This window comes from Gobio gobio, assembly GCF_949357685.1.
Source record: "Gobio gobio genome assembly, chromosome: 5".
In the NCBI taxonomy this organism is placed as follows: Eukaryota; Metazoa; Chordata; class Actinopteri; order Cypriniformes; family Gobionidae; genus Gobio; species Gobio gobio.
Window position 1 is genome coordinate 60,175,323 of NC_137101.1, and position 13,632 is coordinate 60,188,954.

The 13,632-nt window shown below is 39.9% G+C and overlaps 1 protein-coding gene across 1 annotated transcript; it reads right to left on the minus strand.

Moving 5' to 3' along the window:
• Positions 1 to 4,380: 4,380 nt before the first annotated feature.
• LOC307127093 (uncharacterized protein) lies at positions 4,381 to 11,488 on the minus strand. The gene is made up of 3 exons (XM_079818086.1): positions 11,423 to 11,488; positions 10,611 to 10,800; positions 4,381 to 6,799 (listed from the first exon to the last, which is right to left on the minus strand). Exons 2-3 carry the CDS (start codon positions 10,798 to 10,800, stop codon positions 6,399 to 6,401), a joined length of 591 nt encoding a protein of 196 aa, XP_079674212.1. The 5' UTR covers positions 11,423 to 11,488; the 3' UTR covers positions 4,381 to 6,398.
• Between the last annotated feature and the right edge of the window lie 2,144 nt (positions 11,489 to 13,632).

The following is a 13,632-nucleotide window of genomic DNA, read 5'->3' on the forward strand; positions in this document are numbered from 1 at the left end:
CAGCAGCACAAATAAATACTATTGAGCAAAGACACTAATAAAATAAACAATGCTTTTCAGGTTTTTCAGGTACGTCTAAAATTAGTTTTCAGGTACAGAAATCAAATGTAAAATAACATTGCATATTTGACTGTTTAAATTAAACATTAATCCTATTAAATTTACAAAATCTATTCAATCAAGAGCAGTGAGTGATGCCCTTTTCTTTTGTTGTTTGACATTAAACAGACAGCAGTAAAGGCTACTGCCCCTTTAAGACCTAATAAAACTGCCCCTTTTAAACCTAATAATACTGCCCCTTTAAGACCTAATCTTGGACCTAATGCTCGGATATGCGTCGTTTTAAGGCATATACAGACTATGTCTGCTAGGATACTCATCAAGATGGGCATGTTGACATAGTTTTTGTGTGAGTTTGTCCGTTCAAGAGCAAAACTTGAAAGAGAACTCAATATTTGCGCATTGTGAGACGTGTGCGCGCTTTCGGATGAGTGCACATAGACAAAATATTCTCACAGCGCGCGCAACTTCTCATTTGTGATGACGGCGAAAATGACTAGTATTCGAACATACGGCAGCACTATATGCATTGAACAAAGTTTACAAAGAGAGAATTTGAAGGACTTTTACACGGCACCCCTGCTCTTGTCAGACGGCACCTCGGTTGGGAAACACTGCTCTATGGCAACGGTGCACGCAGCACTTAAACATATCGGATCTTTACACACAGGCAAACACAGCTTGAGTAACGCAGGAAAGCGCGTTCCTATAGTCTAGTAAAGTAGTGTAGTTACCAATATTTTTAGTGTAATGCGTTACTTTACTTCGTTACCCAAAAAAGTAATATCGTTACTGTAATCCGTTATTTTGTAACTCGTTACCCCCAACACTGGTCATAACCAATGACAGCAAATTAGAAGATTTTAAAAGGAGCGTTTCATTCATAAACAAAATACAATTCAATTACACAACATAACGTTACATAAAGCACCAAAACTTCAAAGGAATTATTTCTGAAACTAGACTTCTGAGTAATACTGAAGATATTATTATAAATTACAGCAACCCCTCCCCCTTTACCTTTCAGATGCGGCTCGTGTTTATAACAATAATCTTGCGGGGTGGACTCATTTAAAGTAATGAAGTCGTCAGGTTTCAGCCAGGTTTCTGTGAAACACAGCACATCTAGATTATTATCTGTAATCGTATCATTAACAATAAGCGCTTTTGGGGAAAGGGATCGGATATTCAGCAGCCCGAGCTTTATTATTTGTTCATTTGTTTTGATGGTTTTTGTATTTACTAATTTGGGGTACAGACACAGTGATAATGTGATAATATCTAGGTGAAAGAGGTTCTATGTGTTGGGATTTATCTGACTTCAGTGACGTGAGACTGCTAGCAGACGGTCGGTTTAGCCAGTTTGTCTGCTTCCTGACCTGGGCCCTAGTGAGTCAAGGTTTAGTTCTAAGACTATGTGCCAAATTACTAGAGAGAAGAGCGGCACCACCCCAAGAAGGATGGATGCCATCCTTCTTCAACAGGTCAGGTCTGCCCCAAAAGCTTTTTCAATTATCTATGAACCCTATGAGACATCACTCCTTTTAACAGGGAGCGGACCGGAGCAAAAAACATATATCAGTATTATCGTTCTACACATTATTTTTGTTATGCAAGTTATAATTTGTAAATGAAATAAATTAATCTGTACATTTATTTTTGTCATGTCAATTAATTTGTAAATGAAACAATAAATTGTTCTATACATTTTTATTTACAGTACTTTTTACAACTATTTACATAAGTTACGTTTAAGACTAGAAAAACGAAATACATTTTAAAATTAACAGTACAAAATACAGATGGAAGAAAAAAATTGTATGTAGTCTTTTATTGAACTGGGCTGGGAGACTCTGGTGAAGCCTCTGTCAGCGGGACATCTTCTGGGATCAGTGCATTTTCTACTGTCTACCAACAGTTTGCAGTGCTGACTTATTCGACGGCTGCCATGTCGCTAAGCTGTTTTCAGAAAGAGGGAAGAATAAATTAAATTAACTCACATCCTCAAATCAAACCATAAAATAATTTAACATGCAATAACTGTTCTATGAGCTGAACTCCGCAGGACAGTGGCCCTCCAAGACCAAGGGTGCCTATCCCTAATCTATAAGACATATTTCTAGTGTATTTTATTTTATATTATTTTTTTAAACAATAACTAATATCAAAATCTAATATCCATGTGTAAAAAGTCAGTTTTTCATATAACCACAATATTTGCCTCTGAGATGAAGTTGAATAAAAGGTACTTCACAGTTATACTCAAATACAGAGTAAATGTATTTCATTACATTATTTGTAATATTTAGCAACTGTTGACAGCTGCCGTTGAAGAGAACTGAAATGAACATTTATACTGGACTAGGGGTGGGCGATATAGCCTCAAAATTATATCACGATATTTCAAGAATATTTGCGATAACGATATTTATGACAATATAGAAAAAAAATACATGGAACACATTTTTATTGGATATTGCAGCTGGTAGGCAGCAGCATTTATTAGTGCAAACAAAACCATAACATAACATTTTAGTTTAACAATAACTAATGTAATTTATGCCATGGTCTGTTTGAATATTTGATTCTGATTGGCTGAAAGCTTATAAAGGACACTTAACTGCCTGATGAAGTAACATAGATGCACGGCCTCTCTTCCTCTGTTCGTATTACCTCCCTTTATGAATCCAGGTCTGCCAAACCGCTGATTTTAAGCTCCTTCTTTATGGTATGCAGTCTCTCCCCGCTCTGTGTGACCGCCTCTATCCACACAAACATATCCTTTTATAATCCCCCTCGCGATCGCATGTCCCTCGCGCGGCTCAGTCTCCGCTCGTCACACAGCTAATGCTCATTTCCCCATTTACTAAGCCCGGACGCACTGTTTACACGGGAGGACCCGGAACCAGCCTGGTGTTACATTGAAATCGCTCCCACCAGGAAACAACATTGGGCAAACTAGTTACTCTTCTCGTCACCATGTGACAATAGTTTTAAACTTACCTATTGGCTAACCCCCGCTGGTAACTCCTGGTTGCCAAAAATCCTAAAACTGAAAGGACTTTGATTGGTACCGGGATGGAGCGGTTTCGTGCAGTTGGCTTTTGTAATGTTGGGCCCAATTCAGCACAAAGATCCAAGAGCATGGCTCTAGGGAGCCTAAATCGGCCAGTCATCATCGTGGGCCAGGAAATTTTCATGGTCTCTAAACACTCTTTGCCTCCTAAGTCTGCAATTGGCATAGTCCTCTAGCAATGCCAGCGCATCCATCATATTTATATGTTTACAGCGATCACATTCAATCCTCTACACTTTGTCATACCAATCAGACAATGAGTGGTAAACCCATACGCCCACAGTGAGATCATAAGAAAATTAAAATGAAGGAAAATCAATTGCTGTACTTTTATTTGATCATTTATTGCTATTTATTTATTTAAATTGGTATTGTGAACATGCATTATGATTAGGACGCTTAATGAGAATTGAAAGTGATTAGTATGTTTATGGTATGAGCAACGTCTCAAGTTAATTTCCTTCATCTGCCGTCAGTCCCTCAACTCCCCATCAGTGTCGCCAAACTGCTCCGTCTCCAAAAATGTTTGTACGCATAGGTCAGAGTTTGCGTGCAGGTGCGTGAATTTTGCCGCCAAGATTGTTTTTAAAAATAACAACTTATGCGTCGAAAGTGGCGTACGCCTAGGGGTTAAATGAATCCGGTTTCTAGCGTCTAGGATCTAGGATAGACACACCTAGGAGAGTTGAATGCGTTCACTTCACTTAGCCCTAGACTAGCTCTGTTCCTTCATTCGGCGGCAGCGGCTCAGTGGTTCATGTAGGTTGTCTACAAACCGGAAGGTTGGTGGTTCAATCCCCGGTTCCAACTGGCCAAGTGTCGAGGTGTCCGTGAGCAAGACACCTAACCCCAGCTGCTCCCGACGAGCTGGATGGCGCCTTGCATGGCTGACACCGCCGTCAGTGTATGAATGAGTGAATATGCGGCAATATGTAAAGTGCTTTATCTGTTGAAAGTGTTATATAAATGCAGTCCATTTACCATTTATTCTCATGTAACGCAGCAGGTTTGAGCTTCCACAAGAACCAATGAGGTTCATTCTCGTATTACGCAGCACATTTGAGCTTCAGCGAGAAACAATGAGGTTAATTCGTGTGTGTTGATATCAAAAATGGTTAAGCTTCTGTTTATGTTCGCTAATAAATATTTATACAGTATGTGAATAAGAGACTAAATTCGAATTTGTTCATCACATAAAAGTGATTGAGTCTCTACAGTAAATACATATAATAAACCACTTGAATCAAATGAATCAAAAGCATATATTAATACAACAAAAGTTGACCACAGTTCTGTACAAGGGACAAGACTAAATAATCAAAAAATCACATAAAAATTCAAAATAGGCACAGTCACAAGTAAAGCCTTAAAATTTAAATAGATCTGTAATTGCACAGCACACTCTTATCTAGGTTTGATTTCTTCAACAAGGGATGTACATGTTTACAATAATTTGGAACAGTTCCGGACAGTAGACTCTAATGAATTATTGTTAATACAAATGGACCAATCGACTCAATGACTTTCTTAAATAGCGTTGTAGGAACAATATCTTGGGGAGATTGTCGGCTTAAGCTTACATACAATATCTAAAAGAATGGCTAAAGAAATAGGCTCAAAATCCGTTTGAAAAAAAGTGTATCCATAGGCACATATGAACACTGTTGTAAACTCAGCAAAAAAAGAAACGTCCCCTTTTCAGGACAGTCTATTTCAACAATAATGTTGTAAAAATCCAAATAACTTTACAGATCTTCATTGTAAAGGGTTTAAACAATGTTTTCAATGCATGTTCAATTAACCATAATCAATTAATTAACATGCACCTGTGGAATGGTCGTTAAGACCTTAACAGCTTACAGAGAGTAGGCATTTAAGGTCACAGTTCTAAAAACGCAGGACACTAAAGAGACTTGTCTAACGACTGTGAAAAACACCCAAAGAAAGATGCCCAGACAGAGCTACAGGGAGACAGGAAGGACAGCTGATCATCCTCGCAGTGGAAGACCACGTGTAACAACACCTGCACAGGATCGGTACATCCGAATATCACACCTGCCTGACAGGTACAGGATGGCCAGAACAACTGCCCGAGTCACACCAGGAACACAAAATCCCTCCATTAGTGCTCAGACTGTCCGCAATAGGCTGAGAGAGGCTGGACTAAGGGCTTGTAGGCCTGTTGTAAGGCAGGTCCTTACCAGACATCACCAGCAACAACGCCACCTATGGGCACAAACCCACCTTCGCTGGACCAGACAGGAGTGGCAAAAAGTGCTCTTTACTGATGAGTCATGGTTTTGTCTCACCAGGGGTGATGGACGGATTTGTGTTTATCGTCGAAGGAATGAGCGCTACACCGAGGCCTGTACCCTGGAGCGGGATCGATTTGGAGGTGGGGAGTCCGTCATGGTCTGGGGCGGTATATCACATCACCATCGGACTGAGCTTGTTGTTGTAATTGCAGGCAATCTCAATGCCTTGCGGTACAGGGAAGACATCCTCCTCCCTCATGTGGTACCCTTTATGCATGCTCATCCGGACATGATCCTCCAGCAGGACAATGCCACCAGCCATACTGCTCGTTCTGTGCGTGAGTTTCTGCACATCAATGTCAGTGTTCTGCCATGGCCAGCGCAGAGCCCGGATCTCAATTCCATTGAGCATGTCTGGGACCTGTTGGATTGCAGGGTGAGGGCTAGGGCCATTCCCCCCAGAAATGTCCAGGAACTTGCAAGTGCCTTGGTGGAAGAGTGGGGTAACATCTCACAGCAAGAACTGACAAATCTGGTCCAGTCCATGAGGAGGAGATGCACTGCAGTACTTCAAGCAGCTGGTGGCCACACCAGATACTGACTGGTACTTTTGATTTTGAGCCTCCCTTCATTCAGGGACACATTATTCTATTTCTGTTAGTCACATGACTGTGAAACATTTTTAGTTTATGCCTTATGGTGTTGACTCTTTTAGTGTTCATACAAATATTTACACACATTAAGTTTACTGAAAGTAAAAACCGTTGAAAGTCAGAGGACGTTTCTTTTTTGCTGAGTTTTGTGAAACTTTTTTACACTGAGTACATGTAAAATGCTTCTCATCAGTGTGACCTCCTATGTGCGTCTGAAGGTTTCCTTTAAATCTGAAACTCTTTCCACATGATGGCACATGAAAAGCTTCTCTCTGGTGTGAGTTATTACACGCCTCTTAAGATGATTCTGGTCTGTGAAACTCCTTCCACACTGACGACAAAACAGTTTTCTCTTTAGTGACTCCTCATGTGGAAATTAAGGTTTGCTTTAAATCTGAAACTCTTTCCACATTGGTCACAAGTGAACGGCTTCTCTCCAGTGTGAACTCTCATGTGGGCATTAAGGTTTCCTTTATCAGAAAAACTCTTCCCACACTGTTGGCAGGTGTAAGGCTTCTCTCCAGTGTGAACTCTTATATGGACTTTAAGGTCTCCATGTTGATTGAAACTCTTCTCACACTGAGGGCAGTTGAAAGTTCTAGTTCCTGTCTTTTGAGCTCTTTTTCGTGTGGATGTCTTTTTAGTCTGTGAGCAACTAACAGATATTTCTTCAGTTATGAAAACATGATGCTGATAGAGATCTTTCTCTTCCTTTTCATTCAATTCTTGACTCTCCTCTTTCAGCAGCATCATGCCTAAGGTGAACAGAGACAAATAAAAGTGAACCCAAGTTTAATGGCGTAACACGACAGACACAGTTAGCAGCTTTTAGACCAGTGGTTCCCCCACTCATTGTCCAGGTCCCTAATTAACTCCATCAAATAAAATGTAGTCTAACTGTTTTCTCCTGTGATTGTACATAAGTAGAGTAACATACGAAATACAAATCGCTGTGTACTTAGTAAAACTGTAAACCCCTTTGTTTAGACAAAGGAGCTCACCAATGATGGTTTCTCCCAGGTGTTTCCATAAGTTTCATCCATCTGTTCTAATTTTAGTCTTTTAGTTTAGTCTTGTCCGTGATTTAGTTATTAAAGTTTGTGCTTTCTTTCTATCTTTCTAACTTTATTTATATAGCGCTTTTAACAATGTAGATTGTTTCAAAGCAGCTTTATAGTGTTAAACAGGAAAATAATGCAGCATAATTTTATTCAGCTGTACAGCCATTCTGGAAAAAAAAACACACACAAAAAAAAAAATTCAAATTCTCAGTGTTAAGCGCGATGCCATCGTAACATAAACTACAATGAAGTAGGTTGCTTTAAAAAAATCTTTCTCTGTGAAATTACATTTCTTAAATAACCTAAAGCAGCGCAGACAACTTATACAGCTCACAGAGGAGTAACTGCTGGAACGCGAGCAAAAGCGAGAGATGTGTTTGTATTTAATTCAGATAAAGTAGCTACATCACACATACAGATCTACATTTTGAGCTAATCATTCATCATAGTAACACATTTTGTTTTATTAAGTTAGTAGGTATACATATGATTAAAGTGTGAGATTTCAATTATGCAAATCAATAAAATCATGCAGGAGCGCTGCACATCACAGTTACAGCTTGTTCTGCTATTTGTTGCCCTTAGCTTTGAGAACATTTTAATGGTGTATGTCTGAGATATCAGGTAGACTGTTGGGAATCATCAGAATCAGTCAGGTCCATTTTGTAACAGGGTTTATTTGAGAGAATCGTCGACAGGCAAGGGTCAGGCACGGGCAAAGACAATGGAGAAGAGCAGGTATACACGTAGTAGAAAACCAGGCAGGGGTACAGAGGCAGGCAGCGATCGGGTCAGTTCGGATACACGGGCAGGCAGAATAAAAAGATAACGCTCAGAAATGATCACAACAGTAACTCAAGACTTCACAATGGTTGTAATGTGAGTGGGGTTTTTATGAGGGTTGAGAACAAGGAGCAGGTGCGTGTGTGATCAGTGATTACAGGTGAGTGTGGAATCGGAGCAGGAATGTATCATGGGAATTGGAGTTTGTAAGGGAAAGTCAGTATTCGGCCGAGGGCGCCAGAGGGAGGTCATGGAGTCTGCGTGACATTTTGAATGGACCCACGTACCTGGGACTGAGCTTTTTGCAGGGGATCTGAAGGCGGAGGTCTCGGGTGGACAACCACACCCATTGGCCGGGTTGATATCCTGGACCTGGTTGGCGGTGGCGGTCAGCCTGTCTTTTAAAGCGGCGTACGGCACGTTGGAGGTGTGTGTGTGCCAGGTTCCACGTCTCCTCACTGCGCCGCAGCCAGGCGTCCACGGCAGGTACATTTGTGGGTTCTCCAGACCATGGGAACAGGGGTGGTTGGAAGCCCAGGATACACTGGAAAGGAGTCAAGCCCGTGGAGTGTTTCCGAATGGAGTTTTGGGCATACTCAGCCCAGACCAAGTATCGACTCCAGTCCTCTTGGTGGTGTTGACAGTAGGACCGGAGGAACCTGATTATCTTCTGGTTGAGGCGTCGACTTGCCCGTTGGATTGTGGGTGATAGCCGGACGTGAGGCTTATGTTGACTTGAAGCATCTGGAAGAAGGCTGCCCAAACTCGGGAGATGAATTGAGGTCCTCTATCAGAGACAATATCCTCAGGCAGGCCGTAAAACCTGAACACCAGGTTGCAGAGGTGCTCGGCTGTTTGTAGAGCGGTGGGTCTCTTTGCTAGCGGGATGAGGCGACAGGCCTTGGAGAATCGGTCCACGACCGTGAGGATGGTGGTGTGGCCATTGGAGATGGGCAAGTCAGTAACGAAATCAATGGCAATGTGGGACTATGGGCGTTGTGGTACAGGGAGAGGGTGGAGCAGACCAGAGGGTAATAGGCGGGAGGACTTTTGGGTGTTGCAGACCTGGCACTGTTGGATGTATCTTGTAGTGTCCTGGGCCAAGGTTGGCCACCAGTAGCGGTTCTGGAGGAGTTGAATGGTGGCCGTGATTCCTGGATTCCCAGAACTGGGGAGAGAGTGAACGTGTTCCAGGACCTGCTGGCGGAGCACTTCGGGCACTTCGTTTGATTACTCGTTACTGAAAAAAATAATTCCGTTAGTAACGCCGTTTATCTATAACGCCGTTATTCCCTTCACTGGTCGTTCATGAACGATTCGTTCATTTTGAACTCGAGAACAACGTGTTGTCTCAGAGAGCGATTCGTTCATTTTGTGTTGACTGTGCATGCGCAACATTCCATATGTTCTGTACAGGAAACAGAATTGATTAGTTCACCAGTCTTGAGTCATTCGTTCATCAAGTCCCAGCCCATAGGCAAGGTTATACAGTCACCGGAAACCAAAAAGATTAGTTCATCTCTCGAGTCCTCTCGTTCAAACCGTTCGTTCAAGTCACCATAGGCTGAATGCAGAAACAGTTCATCTCTCGAGTCTCGTTCTTTTGTCACGTGACGTGACAGCCGTGTTGGATACAGAAATTAGTTTATTCCTTTACAGTCTATTCACAATTCACAATTCCTTACAAACAAGTGAGTAGATTTATGTTTGTTTAGTTCAGTTTTTTTAGCTAGTTTAATTGATTTTCCTATGAAGCCTGGACACATTGGGTTGTTAGGAACGGATAGGCATAAGCATAACAAATGTTTATTGCAAAGTATAAAATCACACAGAATTACAATCATCTTTAAACTAAATATATGAAAGCAGAGAAAGAGATACCTAGATTATCCTTGATTATTCAGGTTATGGAAATAATAAAAAGAAACGTTGAGAAGGATAGGTGTATAAAAGAAGAGACACAGGTATCTGACCTGCCCCTTTCAGTCGCATCCTGAAGCGCAACACACAGTTGTCTTCATTTAAAATAGTTGTTTTTTTGTTGTATATAATCATATCAGAGGTGTTCTGAGTAAATGATTTGTGAGTTCAGTGTTGGACAGATCAGCTGTTTTAACCAGTCATCAAAATGGATCCGTTCAAAGGAGTCATTAGGTCACAAATCGGACATTAGCGGAGCATGGTGACAGGACTACATGTCCTGTGTGCTATATTTAAGGGTCCATTAAAAAAAGTTGGTTTACAGTCAAATGTTTGGGTTTTGAAGTGTTTGGTTAATTCTATATTAGGAAATATTCTTTTTTGTAGTGGACTCAAATCACACTGTATACATTTCATAAATTAAAATGTTTTGACGCAATCGGATGATGAAATTAAATTATATTATTACTGTAACATGCCATAGGAGAGCTGTAAATTACTGTCGACCAGTAAAATATAAAGTGGGTTGAATCCAAAAAGCTCTAAACGAATTGTGTTATGTGAGAATGAAGACAACATTCAAGCTGCGTAGACCATTTAAAAAGATTAAACAGACAAATAAAATGTCTAGGTCATGGCGTGAAGGCAGCATTAGTATTTGTCTGATCTCTACATGTCTGTCCACATGAGGAGACCCACATCATGTCAAATAAAAGCGCTTTAATTTAATTACTCTCTTCAAAAACATCCCTCATTTCTGTAGAGCTGGACATTTGAGTTCAGCTTTGAGAATGAAACCAACCTGTTTGTTCCTCAGTTTCTTCATGTTTCAAACTGAATAAATTTTCAATCTTCAGGTCTTCTTCAATCTTCACGTTGTCACTCTCCTCTTTAATAAACGTCATCTTTGTTTGTTCCTCAGTTTCTTCATGTTTCACTCTCAATGTTTCTTCAATCTTCACATCTTCACTCTCTTCTTTAATAAACGCCATCTTTAAGATAAGAATAATTACAAAAATAAATGCAAACTAAATCTCTGAGTAAGAGAGTCAGTCAGAGAGAGTTAATTGACTTAAATCACCTGATTAGACTAAAAACACTCAAAACTAGCACTACAAATTAATAACAAGAACAAACTAGACAGTAGGTTCCTATTTAGACATTTTATGCTCCATTTATAAGGCATTTAATAGATTACACTTCTATGAAAACATTAGCAGTTGGTTTGCAGAAGTCATTACATTTGTTGTTCTTGTTGCATTTACAGTGTTTTGGCCGTCAGTGTTTGAGGTGATTCGAGTGAGTCGACTCAGTGAATCATTCTGTGTAGCGTTTGATTCAGTTGACTCTTGAGTTTCAAAAGTTCAGTTTCTCTTATCTCAACTCGCCAGTGACTAAATTCGTGTTTATGATGAACTGATTCCCAATATATAGAATGAGACGCACATTCGCTGTTACTAATATGAGCTTAACTCACAAAAATAACGTTCATTAACATAAGATAATACAACATGTAAAATAATCAAACGTTCATTTAATGGTTATTTTTAAAACTATAAAATTGCCTGAACAGTTTGCATTGATTTAAACACTTTAAAAGCTTAAAACACAAACCTTTCTTCAGCAGAATCACAACAGATGCAGGAGTGTGGCGCAGCCTTATGACGTCACATGTACACTACAAAATAAAAGTCCTGATCACATGCTCAAGTCACAGATGTGCATAGAAATTCACATACAATTAATAAAACATATATCAGTGGTGTTGTATTCTTGGTGAAATACATATTTAAATGCGTGTTGATCAATGATTTGCTATAAATAATTACCAAAGAAAGAGTTTGAACCACATCTAATATGTGAGATTCTGTCATGGGCTAAATAACATTTATACACAGGGGCAGAAATTTTTCAACAACAAACCAATTTTTATTTGATGCTATTAGAGTTTTATCAAAAACAGTGAACATTTGTCAATACTGAAAACTTTTTTAGGGCCACAGACTCAAAAAAACAAGCATGCAATAGCACATAATAGTAGATGATTGTGGTGAAAATGTGTTCTTTTTATTAAACTTTTTCTGACAGACCTCATTTCCTCTTATTTTTCAAAATTATTTTCATTTCTTAAAAAAAAGCAGTTTCAGCATAAGATTTATATTCATATGTATAGACGTTATGCGGCAGAGAAAAAAACGCAGTCATCTTTAGAATATTGTCTTTGAACTTGTGTTTTTGCGGTATCTCTGTATGTTTCTATGGTGTCGCTGTTGAAGAGTAATTATCTGGTGAAATTAATTTACTTTATCATGAGCATTGTAATGTTTGAAGCGGATGTCATAACAAATGGCAGCAAATGGGAAGATTTCAAAAGGAGCAAAATAACAAATATTTAGAAATTTACATATTTACAAATATTTAAACAAAATACAATTCTATTACACAACATAACGTTACTTAAAGCACCAACACTTCAAAGGAATTATATCTGAACCTAGACTTCTGAGTAATACTGAAGATATTATTATAAATTACAGCAACCCCTCCCCCTTTCCCTTTCAGACGCGGCTCGTGTTTATAACAATAATCTTGGGGAGTGGGCACATTTAAAGTCATGTAGTCATCAGATTTTAGCCAGGTTTTTTAAGTCAAACACAGCACATCTAGATTATTATCTGTAATCATATCATTAACATTAAGCAATTTTGGGGAGAGGGATCGAATATTCAGCAACCCGAGCTTTATCATTTGTTCATCTGTATTATATCTGTTGTTTATTTGTTGGACATCAATTACATTTTTACTGTTGAATGGTTTTGATGGTTTTTTGTATTTGCTAATTCGGGGAACAGACACAGTGATAATGTGATAATATCTAGGTGAAAGAGGTTCTATGTGTTGGGATTTATCTGACTTCAGTGAGGTGAGACAGCTAGCAGACGGTCGGTTTAGCCAGTTTGTCTGCTTCCTGACCTGGGCCCTAGTGAGTCAAGGTTTAGCTCTAAGACTCTGTGCCAAATTACTAGAGAGAAGAGCGGCACCACCCCAAGAAGGATGGATGCCATCCTTCTTCAACAGGTCAGGTCTGCCCCAAAAGCTTTTCCAATTGTCTGTAAACACCACTTAGACAACCAGCCATTGAGTCATGATAGTCTGCTAAGTATCTCATCATTCCGGCGAACAGAGAGCGGACTGGAGCAAAAAACTTCAGCAGACATCGTACTTGCGAGTTCACGCACCTCTTTAATGTTAATTTTTGTGATCTCCGACTTGCGAAGTCGAACATCATTCACCTACGTGAATAATAATCTTAGAGAATTTACGATTAGCTTTAGCCAGCACTTTTAAATTTGCTTTGATGTCAGGCACTCTGGCTCCCGGTAAACATGTGACTATGGTGGCTGGTGTCTCTATTTTAACATTCTGTGTAATAGAAGCGCCAATAACTACGGCATTTTCAACAGGATACTCAGTGGGTGCGTCACTGAGAGGGGAGAACCTGTTTGATGTTCTAATCGGAACGGAAGAGTGGTTTTTAGATCAGCGACTATGCCATCTCACAGTCACCCAGTTGCCCTGCTGCACAGGCTCAGCCGGAACCGAACAATGTACAGAGTTCACTAAGCTATTCGCATCCAAATCAGTATCTAAAGCTGTTACATTCTCACTACTCTCAGATAAAGCCTGGATGCATGTCTCTAATTCTGAAATTTTCTCTGTCAGCCTATCTCCTTACATTTATGACATGTGAAGCCCTGTTCGCTGACAGAGAAGGATATACTGAACATATAGCAGGACGTGCAGGTGACAATGACAGGAGATGA